Below are 16,106 nucleotides of genomic sequence, written 5' to 3' on the forward strand. Positions count from 1 at the left end.
GGCTTTGAGTAAATTTTGTTCGAATCATTTGAATATCGTGCTTACAATGGCGAGCGAGATTTCACGGCCGAGTGCATTCTTTCCGCTTTGTATTCTCGATGTTTATCCGTTTATTTGTCGCTCTGTTCCTTTGTGTTTGCATTCGACATTACAGTGAACATTCTGTTAGGTACAAAGTGGAAAGTCTGTTTGCCCGGAAAATTTGTGCGCGCTATTTGAAATTACTCGAAAATTATCAACTACGTCGTTCGAATACCCTTTGTAGATCCTTCTTTTTCTGCTCGAATGATCTTCCGTTTTGTATTGGTTTCTGTTCGGACTCTTTTCCTTCGGTCGTTTCGCCGGTCAAAGGCATTGTTTTTTTCGGGAAAACATACTACGTAGCCGACATAATACAGTAAATTATCGTTGTATGTCGGTACCGCCGTTCTTTTCACTGACACTCGTACAAAATCGGTGGTTCTCGCCGAGCGTCCCATTTGAAATACGCAGGGCACGCTGGAAACCTAAGAGTCATCCCGCGTGAAAGTCATGGCATACAAACATGACTGACGTTCAAACGGAAAGAATATCTGTCTACGATATAATGTTGCACGGAGAAGCGGACAGCGAAACTCGAGAATCGTCGTCGCCGAGGAGTGTGCCACACATTGTCGGCTATATCGGTGTGAGACCAGAAGACCACTACTAATCCAATTACAAAACTTGTTTATTTCTCGTTATTTTTTTATGAAACTTTTACCAACATAGTCGTGACATTTTTCTGATTAAAATGGAACCATATATGATATAATTCCGACGATATTTACTTGTGCAACAAGCGATAAATGTTTCGAACACAGAGAAGGGCAGCGTATGGGATGGAAAGAGCCGCGAAGAGTCTGCGTGAGCGTAGGACTTTAAATGAAAAATTTAACCTCTTCATTATTAATTATTTTTTTATGAGACTTTCACCAATACATTTGTGGCATTATTCTGATTAGAATGATACCAAACGCGATATAATTCGGATCACATTTACACCAATTTCCCGTTAATGTAATTGTAATGGAAAGTAACTTTCGTCGTTCATTACACACGTAAATATCATCGGAATTATATCGTATTTGGTTTCATTTTAATCAGAGAAAATGCCACGAATATGTTGGTAAAAGTTTCTTAAAAAAATAAAGGAGTTTTGTAATTGGATTAGTAGTGGTCTTCTGGTCTCACACCGACATGGCCGACAATGTTGTGGCCGTCGACGATTCTCGAGATTCGGCCACTCACCGCGATGGTGTCAGGTGTTCCAGTGACTTGAAAACGTGAGATTGCCACTGACGTACAACGATAATTTACTGTAGAGCTTGGTGGCTTCGCGACACACGGTGGAAGCCCTAAATCGGCGACATTAAAATCCCGGCGGTGCCGGCTCCGATCAATTACGGGGGATATTATGGGGGACCTCTACTTGTTGCGGGTTCGCGTTCGAAGCGTGAGTCATGACTGGAGCAACGTACGGGCCACCGATCGCGTGCCTCCTTTCATTAAAACCGACTATTTCCAGTCGCCGCGTAAAAATAGACGTTTCAAGATTTTTCTCCGTGCACGGGACGCGCCGCACCGCTTCCTCCGATTTCTCTGTCCCGCGATCGAAATCTACCGTTCACCGCCGGCCACGTCCACGGAACTCGCGAAACACGGATCGATATCCAGCAGAGTAGACCTCTGAACCTATCGTTATCTTTCTACTCGCGTGCTCTTCTTTCTCTACGCTTCCACTAAGCCCTTTTCCATTCCCTTTCTTTCTCCTCATTCGCTCGTATGCCACATCTCTCCTACATTTCCCTTTCTTCGTGCAGCGATTTCTGTATACAGGGTGTCTCACCTAACCATCTAAAATATATCGCTTGTTCTGATAGAAGGAAATTATGAATTTTTCACACCCAAGATCACGCGAAGGTCATAATATTATGGGCGTTGGATCCGTCTTGCCCTCGGATATCATATAGTAATATTAAAAATATATACAGGTAGCCCTCCTACGACACGGTTTCGCTATAACACGATTCATAAATTGCGGGAACCCTCCTACAACACGGCTACAATTAAATTAAAGTTGCGTTAAATTAAAATAATATTTTTCGTTTTGTATTGTACATACATTTATATTTTTCATAAAAATTAAGTTGTTTATGTAGAATTAAAAAAAATATTTGCTTTTAATCAGTTTTCGGATCGTAACCCCCCTTTTTGTACTGGCTCTGGGTCTCATACAACACGGCATTTTCTAGGAACCTATCTACCGTGTTATAGGAGGGTTACCTGTATATCATTTCATTTAAAAACAACTTCGGTGACCTTGAAATCTCAAAAAATATAACCTTGAACACATTTTTTTGCCTGTCATAATATTTACTCCTCTGAACCAACTAATGTTTTGTTCTGAAATGTTTTTCTATCAAAACACAAGCGAGATATTTTAGATGGTTGAGTTAGGTGAGACACCCTGTATATGTCGCTAAGGCCGGGATGGTAAACGTCGCGGAATTATCCCCACTACCGCGGGGATAATACTCTTGAGGGGCCACGAAGCTCGAGAGGCCTCGGACGCCGAGGAGTGTAAACATAAGGGTCAGATTATACTAGGTAGGTCAGACGATGAGGGTCTATAAACGCTAGATACAAAAACAGGGTAAACAAATTCTGTCGGCAAAATTTGGTTACCCCGTTTTTGTATCTTGCGTTTAGTGACCCTTAGCGTCTGACCTGCCTAGCATGATCTGACCCTAACACGGCTCGGATATGTCTCCTGGACGATATACGACGCTGGCAAGACCCGTGTTGTTGACATACGTCGAGAATTCACTATACCTTTTATCTTTCTCTATCTTCATTCGTATACCAGGTGTACAAATTCGTAGCTCTGTCTTCTCGAATTTGTCGATCATTTAATACAGTCCGAAATAATCTTCTCCACTTTCTATTTATTTTCTTCGTCTCATAGATAATCACTGAATCATTAATTTGCCAGATGAAAGATTTGGACCTAGAATAGGAGTTACTACCTATTGTTTCCGAGGACCGTGAATTAATTTCTCCGCCTAACCATTTGGTTGATAATTTCACTGGTGTACCGTTCCTCTACTCGCAAATACTCCTCAATTATCTCTTCCACCACTAGACTGCGGATCCTGCGCATTAATTGCAAGACATAGAAACCAAATTGGGAATCCACTTTCGCCACGAATGCACAAATGAGTGGGTGCAACTTAAAACGGAGGAGACATTGACACGATTGAAGATGCACTATTCCCAGCTTGTGAAAACTATTAACCCTTAACGGACCAATGCCGCCATATAAGCGACATGGCACTTTTACTTACTATGTCCAATGCCGCGTATATGGTGGCAAAAATTATTTTATTATTTTTATCACTCTTATTCTTGTCATATTTACATAAACGAACTATAAATATTACTATACTTGATATAAAAATGTCGAGTCCACAGTTTCTCTTCGTACGAAAAATAGCTTGGACCTGGTGGCACGTAAACTTGAAATACTTCCGGACCGTTTAAGGGTTAAATAAAATAATGAAATGCTCTCCTGTCCTCTTGCAATCAACGCAGAATATCTCCATAAAAATCCTCGCTCTGCTTATCACCTGCACAATCTTTCCCGTTCCCCTAATCGATCACCCGCCGCAACTACATCCGCTTCGCCAAGAAAACACAGCGATCAACGAACTTCTCTCGGAGCCTCGAAAGTTCCCGGGAGCAACACTCAGTTTTCTTTTCTGCGATGTTTCTGCACGTTCGTAATGCATGACACTGTGTCCTAATTGAAGTCGCAACACGACGCGAATCGAACGAACCACATTCCAACGGGATCCCGGGTTCGAGTCGGCGATTTGATCGTTGCGCGACCATTCAATTAGGGCACAGCCCCGACACGTTTGCGTAGCAGTAGTGTCTCTAGCGTTGTTCGCCGAGAAGAATTACGAGACGGGATCTCTCGTCCCTCGGCGTTTCCTCGAAGATTCGCGTCGCCTCTGGCATCCTCGAGACTGCGATCAACCGGTTCGGTTGAATTTTAACGAGGCTGCCAGCTCGGATCAAAGTCCGATCGACTTGGAATATTGTTTCGATCTGCGGCAACCCGACGACGCAGCAGATCGCCGCGAGCACGATCGCGATTCGTCGCCCAAAGCGGATTTCCCCGACGGTGTAAAGAAGACACGTCGTACATACACAGCGTCTTCTGTATTACGGTGTTGCGTAAGAGCAGGCGTCGCTGTCCGGGCCCGGTGGTTAGAAAATTATCCCGACCGGCTAAGGATACCACTTAGGCTTCCTCGTAGACGACTCCGCGTGTCATTCCCGCGGGACGGCGCGGGGAGGGGGCAACCGGCCCGAAACTCTTGTAAACATGTAATCTGGGCCGGGCGTGCCGGGACAACTCGCGAATTAGTTTGTCACGGAAAATTCTGCCCACCGTTGGCCGTTCGCTGGTCGAACCGGATTTACGTAACGCGGTTGTTAGGCCAAATAAATCGGCCTCTCGAACCACCCTCGCACGCTCCTCGGAAAAATTCGCCCATTTTCGGATAGCTCCAATTAACCCTTAGCACTCGAATGGCGACTGTAAGGCGTAAAAATTGCGGTATCATTATTCGAGAGATTTTTTACATTATTAAATTTGTTTCTATTTAATAAATGACTAAACACTTGAGTATTGTACGAGTAAATTGCGTCATTTTCGTATGTATAACACGAAAAAAAAATATATAGAATGGAAATATTCTAGGTCGGAAGAAATGTTTTTCTTTTTGGAGTTAAAATAGCTTCGAGTGCAAAGGGTTAATTGTTTCGATCCACTGTATGCAAGGTTTAAATATTAGGTCGTTCCATAAGCTCGTGCCATTTACCCTTGTACCATTTAAATTCTAAAAATAAAATATGTAATCACCCTTTCATTCCACAACCACTTTTTTGCAACCTCGTTTTTGGCAAAGACATCATACCGTCACTATAAAATTTCTGCGGTTTTTCATTAAAATACTTCTCAATCGTGAATAATATAAACATATCCACGGCACGAACTTATGGGACGACCTAATGCAACAAGAAATACACGTGCATATGTATTATGTAAAATTTACGTAAAACTGAGTCCATTATTGCTGTAAAAAAATGACCGGTAATTGTACCGGTAAATCAGATATTGAAAATGGTTCAAGCATTATGGCGGACAAGTAAAATAGTATAGGTTGGAACGATTAGTTGGACAGAGGAGCTTATTTAACGCTAAACGTACCACCACCGGTCAAATGACCGGTTCTAGATTTTTGATTTGACAATTTCTGAAATTATAAAGATGCCTTTATGAGCAATGATTCATGATATTGAATGAGAACCGCGTAAAGTCTAAATAAATTAAACCTTGTCATTTTTATAAGGCAACATGCACCTGTTATATTTATAGCTCGGTACGTTTAGTGTTAAAGCGCAATGTATGATCAGCTATTAGATTTTGGATATGGCAGTTGGCGACGTATGTCTCGGCCATTTGACTTACAAAACGCAAATGATATAGGTACTCTGATACTCGTTTACCCGCCCACCTGAGATAAGTAGAAAACTTCAACAGTTTTACTAAACAGAAAACTTCAACAGTTTTACTAAAAAGCAGACTTGCTCGGGGTTTGCACCAAGGTCTTCGTGGGAGCTATTGAATAAATTTCTTTGTTCGAAGTGCGTCAAACAATAACGCAGTTGCGGAGAAACAAAAACTTCAGTAGACAGTAGAACATCGAATAGGCGAGTTTTAGGGCGAAGAGCGTGCCGAGGGTCTTTCTCTACCTCGAAGAAATGATTTGTATTAATTGGTAGATATGGAGGGGGAAGGTGACCGGAGCCGTAAACGCGAAATTCGAGTGATTTGTTGATCTTATGGTCTCTGTTTCATACGTTCGATATTATATTTTTCGATAGTCAGATTTACAGATCGACAGTGGGCCTGAATGGTTAATCCTAGGTGAACTACAATACCTTTACAGAACGCATTGTACGAATAATTGGGTTTGCTTCGCGTGCGCTGATTTCGTTGCCGTAGACGGGTAGATCCTTCCGATCGGTTTCTCGTTTCTCGATCCTCGTGTCACGATTCCAACTCCCTCCTCGCTGGTCCAGACTTAGACGATGAACCACAGCTGCAACGAAACCACCACGGTTTTTTTCTCTTACAGTTCTCCCCCACGTCTTTTCGCGAGACTTTGTTTCTTCCGATCGTTCTAGAACGTTCTGCACGCTTAACCCTGCACAGTTTCGTTTGCGACTGCTTCTATGTGCGACCGTCTAGTTGTTAGTCTGCTACCGAGTGCATGCTACCCGTTAGATTTCTCGTCCGAGATGCACCGACGCGACCGCCCCTTGTTCCGATCGCGAGAACGATTCCGGACAGTTTTTGCGACCGTCGATGCATCTCGATGCATCTCGAAACGGATCGATCGCGACTGTTTTTGACAAAACCAGTCAGAAATTATTACAGTCGAATTTCTGCGATCCAGGCTAGTTGCAATTTCGCCGAATCGTAACGATTGGACTGCGGATTTGAACAAAAATGACTGAAAGTAGAATTTTGCAAAAATATCCGCGGTCTAATGACGATGATTGCAACGAACTTTCAAGAGACTCGACGTCCGACGCAACACCCGATGACTCGGCTCTGCGAGTCCGTTTAATAGCCGATAAACCGGCGATCGTTAGCGGTACGCATCGACAATGTTAATTGCGCGCCGTGAAGCGATATTAATTTCCGTCGAGATGAAAACTTGGCAAAAAGTTATTCGACTCCGATCTAGCTGATAACGGGTCCGTTAATGCGACCGCGTTATTGTGTTAAGACGGTGAATCGGCAACGCGCAGAAACTGGAACATTTGACTCACCTCTGGTACAGCTTGGTGGACGCACACGGCGATACTGTACATCCTTTCGCAGTTGTCGGCGCCAGCTGGAAAAAACACAGTTCACGTTAGAATTTCGAAAAACCGAAATTTGCGCCTTTTCCTGTTCGTCTGTTTTATCCGATTTTACTCGACGTTAACTTTTACACCTATTTTATCGATTTACATTGATCAATAATGCCACAATTTCATGGTATCTAATGTCTAGACGTCCGATCTTTATGCATATTAGTAAAAATGAATAATATTATTATTTGATTTCCACCAGAACGAATCTTTTAGTCCGGGAAAAAAATATTTCCCTCCATTTTCGGAATTATTTCGGAATTCCATTTGATTTCCGTAAAATGATGCGCGAATAATATGCGTATTAGTAAAAATGAATAATATTTTTACTTTATTTCTACCAGAATGAATCTTTTAGTCCGCGATAGAAATATTTCCCTTCATTTGGTTTCCGTAAAATGAAGTGCACATTAGTAAAAATGAATAATATTTTAATTTTATTTCCACCAGAACGAATCTTCTAGTCCGCGATAGAAATATTTCCCTTCATTTGGTTTCCGTAAAATAAAGTGCATATTAGTGAAAATGAATAATATTTTTGCTTTATTTCCGCCAGAATCTTTTAGTCCACAAAAGAAATATTTCCCTTCATTTGATTTCCGTAAAATGAAGTGCACATTAGTAAAAATGAATAATATTATTATTTGATTTCCACCAGAACGAATCTTTTAGTCGACGGAAGAAATATTTCCCTTCATTTGATTTCCGTAAAATGAAGTGCACATTAGTAAAAATGAATAATATTTTAATTTTATTTCCACCAGAACGAATCTTCTAGTCCGCGAAAAATATATTCCCCTCCATTCGATTTCCGTAAAACGAAGCGCGAAAATGGTAATTTGCACGAAGATCTGCGGTCTTGCATTGCAATAGTTCGCAGCCGTTCTAGGCTAACAAAGCTACATATGGGAATAGAATTAAATGATGTTGGAGCAAGTTCTAAAATGAAGAAGGGTAAAATGGACGCAGCACGTACCTCCGGGGGTGCATTTCGATAAAACGGTCTCCGCCGTGTCCTGTAGGCTCTCCGGCAGTAATCCCATCAACATGTCCCCTTCCAAGTTAGCTTCTTCGTCGACCTAAACCGTACGCACGTTTGTGAATCGATCGGAGCGAATGGAATCGTTTCTTTCGAAGGCAAAACGCGATCTTACCAAACTGAACGCCTCTAATAGACAGTACATGTAACACGTGATTGACGGATCGTTCGGTATGTTTCCTGCCGCCACCTGTTGGATTTGATCTGCGAACCGAAGTCACAGATATTAGTCGTACACATTTTTCGAATCTCAATTATCCCGTATCACGCAAATCGGTCCAGGCACCGAGCCTCGAGCCGCGGACATTTAAATGCAAGCTCGCAAGATAATTAGCCCGTTTTCTTCAATTTTGCTTCCCGTTTAATCCTCCAGGCTGTTTCCCAAATTTTCCACAAGGTTCAATAAAGTTTTCCGTGCCTCGAATGCAAGTCAATTTACAATTGTCCAAGGGAATAGAAATCTGTGGAAGATTGAGAATGTGGGCACCTAGGTGTTAACTAGGTGCTACCATACCATTGTTCAAAGCAGTTTCAATATTATTAAATTCGTGTCGTATGAGAAGACAGGCTCAACTTGAGGTGCATAATGCAAAAGAGATTGCACAGAATGGAAATGTCTTGATTTTGGTATTAAAATTTAAAGTTAACCCTTTGCACTCGAAGCTATTTTAACTCCAAAACGAAACATTTCTTCCGACCTAGAATATTTCCTTTTTAAATATTTCTTTTTCGTGTTATACATACGAAAATCGTGCAATTTACTCGTACAATACTGAAACGTTAAATGCAAACGAATTTAATAATGTAAAAAATATTTTGAATAATGATACAGCAATTTTCAGTGGTGCCTTACAGTCACCATTCGAGTGCTAAGGGTTAACATAAGGGTCAAGATGCAGTTCCAGACGATCTGCGCCTCGTCTCCCATTTAAATCCTTGCAAGCCAGATTTTTGCAAACCTATTGCACACCGAAAGGGCTGAACGGTGTATCGACTCGCTAAAATTTTTCCCCTAACTTTTCCATGAAAGTTCTCGGGAAGCTTGCGGAGGACGCTAACGAGTGTCCGCGCGTGTCATAGCTTCGGTCCATAGTACTTGTGGCACTAACCTTCCGTTGTCCCGTGTTCCTCCATGCACCGGTGCTTGTCATCCTGCACCATTTCGATGACTTCTGGAGGCACCCAGTCCGGCTACGAGCAGAATCAAGATAATAGCCCGAGAATCATTGCCCTGGGGGAACCAGGCGCGTTTCCCATCTTCTTGACTTCACTTCCCGGGGCGAAACTAACTATGTTCAGAGCCCGATTTTCCTGGTATTTCAACATTTTTCTTTCGCGATCAACCCGTCGCGTCGCGGCGGCTTCCATTATCTTATCGTCCCCACGTCGATTAGGGCAATCGATCTCTCGCAGCCTGCGCGGAGCTTCTCGAACTCGCGGAGGAAACGTTCCGCTCGAAACGGGGGATGAAAACGAAGTATAACGTGCAAATACAAAAAAAAAGTTTTCTCCACTTCCTTCGAACATTTCAATTTCGCAGGCTCGAATTAGACGCTTGAAAGTATTTCACAGAATTTTAAAAAAATTTTCCCTGACTTCTAAATGTTCGAAAAATTATATCGAACTCGGTTTCCCAGTGTGGTTCGGAAAAGTGACGACTAGACTGCGGATTTGATGCATTTATGACAAAAATGGGTAACCATAGTTTAACCCTAGATTTACGGGACCCGTCAAAATGACGGATTCTAATATTTTTAATTTAATATTATTAAGATTCTAAGGATGCACACATAAGAAATTATTTAGCAAATTTATTTCTTTGGGTATATATTATTTTAAAAATATTGCTAAAAATGTGGGTAGCAGGTTCTTGTTGTTTTTATGAATCAATGCAAAATAGTCGCTTTTAGTGCTCCGTAAACCTAGCGTTAAAGCAGTGGACACATCAGAAAGATTTAAGGATATCAGCGTATCGGTTTCAGCTTAATACAGTATCAGGTCGTCCCATAAGTTCGTGTCGTGGATATAATTTATATTATTCACCATTGCAAAGTACTTTAACGAAAAACCGCAGAAATTGTATAGTGACGGTATGATGTCTTTGCCAAAAAGGTCAGAAGAGGTTGTGGAACGAAAGGGTGATTACATATTTTATTTTTAGAATTGAAATGGTACAAGGGTAAACGGCACGAACTTATGGGACGACCTAATAATTCAAAGAAGAAAGAAATTTTTATTTCGCTCCTGTATCTTGCAATCGATGCGAGCCTTCATTTATTTTGCACAAAGATCCGCAGTCTAGTGACGACTACGGGCTGAATTTGCTAGGATTTACGATCGGTAGGCCCCGTAGATCGGTCAATTTGATCGAGGCGGAAGCCAGTCGTAATCGAACGAGATATACGCTACGGAAACCGTGGCCACGGGTGCATTGGGACGGGCTCGTAATTAAAGAAACGAAAAGCGAGCCCGCCGGTCTAGGCTAGTGTCTGCGTTTCCGGGTGCAGTTTACGTGACGGCGCGCTCCCCGCGTGCCCATTTGAATTTCGATCGATACTCTGGCTCGCGTTCTACCGCGGCCCGTGGCCGGGTAAACATCGGCAAGGAACTACGGTAAAAGGGACACGAAAGAGAAAGAGGAAGAGAGAGAGAGAGAGAGAAAGAGGGAGAAAGAGAAAGGAAGGCGAAAGAACCGGAAGAACAGCGGCGTGCCGATGCAACTGCACCGGCTCGACTTGACACGCTCCAATTAGGGGTTCCCCTCTAATCTCGAATCCACTTGCCCCCGGTTATCGATCGGCCGCGCCGGGCATTCGTCTCGTTATTTCCGGGCGAGCACGCGGCTCGATATTGTCGCGAACGAATCCGTCTGGCGCAGACCGTTTCGTATTCCGATACGTATCCCGAATTAGTCGGCTTTCTTCCCTAATTTCGTTGTCACCTCCGTCAATTAAGACGATCAAGAATCGGATCCTGTAAAATATTAACCCCACACCTGCCGTCAGGAATTTCTTTCGATATCTATTTCTTCCCTTTCAATATTTAACACTAGGTTCACGGGACCCGTCAAAATGACGGGTTCTAATATTTTTAATTTACGATTATTGCGATTGTGAAGATCCATCTACGTGGAGTTACTCAACAAACTTATTTCCTTAGGTATATATTATTTAAAAAATGCCTGAAAACTTGGATAAACATATTCTTCTTATTTTTATAAAGTAATGTAAAATGCTCACTTTTAATGCTCCGTAAACCTAGTGTTAACCTTGCAACGATTATGTACTCAAATAGAGACTTCGATACGTGTTCCAGAATTTTGTTAGATTTTTTGAGAGCCTCGAATAGCCGGATAATTAATCAACGTAGACGTCCCGGGGATTAACCCTTAACGGACCAATGCCGCGTATATGGTGGCAAAAATGAAATTTAAATCATCTTGTTATCCTATTACTCTGAATATGTATATTAACACTAGAACGACCGGAGCAGTCAAAATGACTGCTTCCAAATTTTTTCTTTTACAATTACTGAAATTGTAAAAATGTTTTCATCGGAAATTGTTCAATGAACCTCTTCATTGAAGCACATATTACAATAAAAGTTGTATGAAGACTGAATGGGCACAGTCTTGTCACTGTTACAAAGCAATACACGTCAGTCGCATTTATTGCTCGGTCGTTCTAGCGTTAATAAATTTTCACTAAAATATAAATATTTTCCTTTCTATACTTGATATAAAAATGTTGAGTCCACAGTTTCTCTTCGTATGAAAAATAACTTGGACCTGGTGGGAAGTAAACTTGAAGTACTTTCGGACCGTTAAGGGTTGACGTTAATGTTAATTAACATCGTTTCTAGAATCCGTTACCGATCGTCCTGTGCATTCCAAGAAGTAGATTTATCGAACAATTTCCCCTTTATTGCATCCTTGCAGTCTCAATCGATTTTTATTCGAAATTTTAAAGGGTGTTCTTTGAACGCCTGCCGGTCGAAATAGCGTTAAATAATAAACGCGATAGGAAAGCGTATCGTGACAGGCACTCGGATGATTAACGTCTCTGAAGTAATCGATCGGAGCTGTCGGGAAAACTAAGAAAGTTCGTGCTGGTTCCTGGTTTCGTTATTACTAAACTGCACGGGCACACGCGCCGTATCAATTAAAAGCGAACGAGAGGTTATTTACCGGAGAACTAACGACTCCGTTGAAAATAAACATCGGTAGAAATAATAGAAAAATCCCTGTTTCCAATCGGGAAATCTTTTGTCGTAAAAGTGAAAGAGAAATTGCATTAACGTTTCCTAATGTTCTTCTATTTTACATGCTCGGAGAACGAATGCAACGATCGTTAGATAGTTGAGAAAAGATAATAGAATTCGAGGGCGTGTTTCCGGCATGCGGTATCGTATCCATTGATCTCTATCGATTCGAACGGCACGAACTTTGTCGGTTACCTAACGATGCGTTTAGGCTGAACGAGGGAACGCTCGTTCGCCCGGACGAAAAAATTCGTGTTCGCAGCATTAGGTGAACGGTAACGAACCGCATTCACGGCGAATGATGAATCTAGCTGTACCGCTTGCGAAATATGCACCGGGAAAATAATTGCAAAAGGCTCGCAGCCGAGAGCACCGAGAGTTCGCTCGTTAACACGTTGAACGCCACCATGGTGTTCATCGGTGACCTATGGAATCACTCAAGAATGCTCGCCATTGAATTTTACGACGGTGAAACGAACCAGATTATAGTGTAAGGTGAAAACTTTATGAAACAGTTCCGGATTACCCCTTTATACACCAGGCTATTTTCAGTTTCGAATTCAGAAATTTTAGCGATCACGGTTAACAATGTCGCTTCTGCGAATAAGACAAATTAGTGTTGCGAAAATGAGCTCTGAGTCCTAAGCTTTGAAGGATCGAGTCGCGACTTCAGCCGTAAACTCTGGAGCTTTCCAGGTTTGAACCTTGAGAACCGGAGTCTCCAAAGCTTCAGCTTGAAACTCGAAGACTCTTCGAGTCTTCTCGAAGAGTCTTCTGTATTGAATAGAATTGTAGAACTGTATATACATAGAATTGTTGTCTATTTCTTTTTCGAAGCTTTGACTCTTAAAGCTTTGAAAGCTCAAGCTTTATATAATTGCAGCCTCAGAAACTTAGTCTTTAAGACTGAGCTTTGGAGCTTCGAAGATTCGAGCTTTATACAACTCTACGCAATGATAAAAATCATAAAACGTTCTAATAATAAAAACGAAACCGGACACGTATCTTCGCGTAAACAATTTCCCAATAGAAAAATGAAAGGAACAACGCAACACCACCGGCGGAGAAAAGACAGACCCAGATAAGAATCTTTAGGAAATTTTTATGTTTGAATATTCCGATGTAATATGTCTACACAGCCTGGATTCGACACATACATAGAATTGTAGTCTGTTTCTTTTTCCTATTGGAACGCCAAGAGCGCCGAGAGCTGAGCGTCGAAGCTTTGACTCTCAAAGCTTTGAAAGCTCAAGCTTTATATCATTGCAGCCTCAAAAACTTAGTCTTTAAGACTGAGCTTTGGAGCTTTATACAACACTAAAATAAATTGGCAGTGAACGCGTTGAGTCTAAGCGCGCGGAACGATTCGGTTATTCGCTAGCGCGGTCCCGAGTAAAATTGTGGGTTCCGCGGGGCCCCCCCCCCATAGGGATTGGGTTCTATGGGGGTTCGAGGCGTTGATGAGCTTACCACGGCACGAACGACGGCGGCCTGCAAGCACACGAGGCCGAGCAACAGCAGACCGTGTTTGGTAGCCATCTCGGGTCTTTGGGTTCTGTCTCGGAGCGCGCGTCTCTCTTTTCCGGCTGTCGTCTGACACTTTTCGCGAGCAGAGTATGCGCCGGAGTCGCGTGTCCCGCCGTTTTTATAATGGCCAGGGCGACGCCGCTGCGCGGAGGATGTGGGCGTGCGGTGTAACAGAGGGTTAGTTGCAGTTTGTTGCAGTCGTATCATTCTTCGCTCGTTGATTGAAGCCCACCGCCGCCGCGCCGGCATTCATCGGCCGGCTAATTTTCAACTGCATAACGGAAGTGCGCTTTGGATTACGTGCGCGATTACCCATCGACCGCGACCTTGCCCGTATCCTGTGTCCTGCGTCCTGCGCTCGATTTCCTACACTCGAAAATCCCGGATAATCGGACACCGAACCCTCGACATCGTACTGCTCGTCCTTCCTCCCACGCGACACCTTTCTTCCCCCTCGAGATCGGATCGATCCTTTCGGACACCCGATTCTCGGCAACGCGTGGGAGCAAACTTTCCCAGAGACCGTCACCGATATCCACGGAAAAACGGATATCTTTATTTTAAACTATCCGGAACGAAATTGCATTCCCGCGTTAAATTGTCACGCGATTTCTGTCCCGATTTCGGCTCGAAACAGCGCACAAAATTATTGTCAGTCTCGAGAGCAACTGGTGCGCGTTGCCACATAAAAATGACAAGACCGAGTCCCGATTTACATAATTTTAACCCTTAACGCTCCAAGTGTGCCTCCCAAGCACCACCGATGTGCGGCGTTCTGCTCCAAGTGTGGAATCAATATTGTAATCAAAATTATGTTACTTCTGAGATGAATAAAGGTTGTCTCGAATGACTTTAGTATTATTATTTACACGTTATTGTAGCATTTAAAATCTGACACTTAGAAACTTGCAAGTCGAAGTATGATGAGAATAAGTTGGAGTTGCGATCTTCATAATTAATAGTCGGAGCGTTAAGGGTTAGAATGAAAGAATGAAACTTCAAATTCCAAATTCCAAAATCCCCAAATGGGGATCGTGGCAGCTAATAGGTTAATAATAGCAAAATAAAAAATATAAAACCGGTCGATGATAGGTTTAGCGTTAAGGTTGTGGTAAGTCAAAAATAAACGGTAACATATAAAAGGAAAAATTCTTCACATTCAAGTTTGTAGGAAAGTGAACACTTTTGCTGGACCAACCGAAAATACTAAGACATGTGATGTGAAATTGTCTAGAATACTCGTATTTTTATATAAAATTGGAAACACACTGTGCTGCTCTACAGAAGCAAACCAACACCGCGTGCTCGGTGTTATCGAAAGAATTTTGTAAACGACTCGGAATGTCTGCTGAACGTTTCTACTTGTTCCGGAAGTCCAGAGATTTTCGCTTAATTCCCGAACGGAGCATCGAGGCATTGTTCCTCCTCGGCTCGCCCGATTGCGTCACAAGTTCGAAGACACCGTTCGAGCCGGTGTTCGTTAACTTCTTCCCGGATAGTGCTCTCCCGGGCCGATCGTTCGGGAAAATTTCTTTCCCCGGGAACGCCCCTGGGAAGCAGTAGGAAAGTGTCGTTTCCCGGAACACCGATCGAAACTTGAATTCAACTCGACAGTTTTCCAAGATCGTGTTCGCTAGGAGGCGTTATTGTAAGCGGGATCGTTTCGGAGAGATCGTTACAAAACCGTTGAAAAATATTAGTACAGTAAGACCCCGCTCAACGTGGGTGATACGTTCCAATAAGTTCCAACGCTAAACGAAACAGCGTCAAACGAGGTCATCTTAACACGCAAATCTTTTTGTTTTATTTTGTATCATTTATTGTTAACCCCTTAACTTGTACGCTCGAGATAATTCGAGCGGCGTTGTATTTTATGCTGCTATAATTTTTCACACTCGGATATAATCGAGAATTCAAAATGACAATGTGAAAGCAAAGAAGAAAAATCGTTTTATTGATATTTATCATTCACATGGGATTGTAAGCTATAACATTTATTTATTCAAGAATAAAATACAGCCTTTTTCCATGGAACAAAAGCGCAGTATATCAAAAATTGATTTTTTTTGGCCGGTTTAAAAAAAAAACTGTGCATTAAGGGGTTAAATAGTTTTTTATTACATCAATTACAGACTTATTTATGGCTAATATCCTTTTTTATTCATAAAACATTCGTGAAAATCAAAAAAGTTCGAGCAAAGATGTCATGCTTGACGAGGAAGGTTCTTCCTCATTTGATATTTTTTGTTCTTTGTGACGAAGTCAT

General features: G+C 42.3%; 2 protein-coding genes across 5 annotated transcripts in view; one reads left to right on the forward strand and one right to left on the reverse strand.

The window, feature by feature from the left end:
• Positions 1 to 16,106, forward strand: part of Crtc (CREB-regulated transcription coactivator) — a 115,320-nt gene that overhangs the window by 15,797 nt on the left and 83,417 nt on the right. The gene's annotated exons all lie outside the window — the stretch shown is intronic.
• On the reverse strand, positions 5,941 to 13,945 carry Obp1 (odorant binding protein 1). The gene is made up of 6 exons (XM_076785931.1): positions 13,784 to 13,945; positions 9,163 to 9,244; positions 8,169 to 8,257; positions 7,991 to 8,093; positions 6,931 to 6,995; positions 5,941 to 6,194 (listed from the first exon to the last, which is right to left on the reverse strand). Exons 1-6 carry the CDS (start codon positions 13,850 to 13,852, stop codon positions 6,177 to 6,179), a joined length of 426 nt encoding a protein of 141 aa, XP_076642046.1. The 5' UTR covers positions 13,853 to 13,945; the 3' UTR covers positions 5,941 to 6,176.

Source organism: Halictus rubicundus, chromosome 3, assembly GCF_050948215.1.
Source record: "Halictus rubicundus isolate RS-2024b chromosome 3, iyHalRubi1_principal, whole genome shotgun sequence".
Taxonomy (NCBI): domain Eukaryota; kingdom Metazoa; phylum Arthropoda; class Insecta; order Hymenoptera; family Halictidae; genus Halictus; species Halictus rubicundus.

Coding starts and splice junctions, on each gene's coding strand:
- Obp1 (XM_076785931.1), bottom strand. CDS start 13,852: ATGGCTACCAAACACGGTCTGCTGTTGCTCGGCCTCGTGTGCTTGCAG. Junction 8,094..8,168: donor TATTAGAGGCGTTCAGTTTG/GTAAGATCGCGT, acceptor CGTACGGTTTAG/GTCGACGAAGAAGCTAACTT. Junction 6,996..7,990: donor ATCGAAATGCACCCCCGGAG/GTACGTGCTGCG, acceptor TGTTTTTTCCAG/CTGGCGCCGACAACTGCGAA.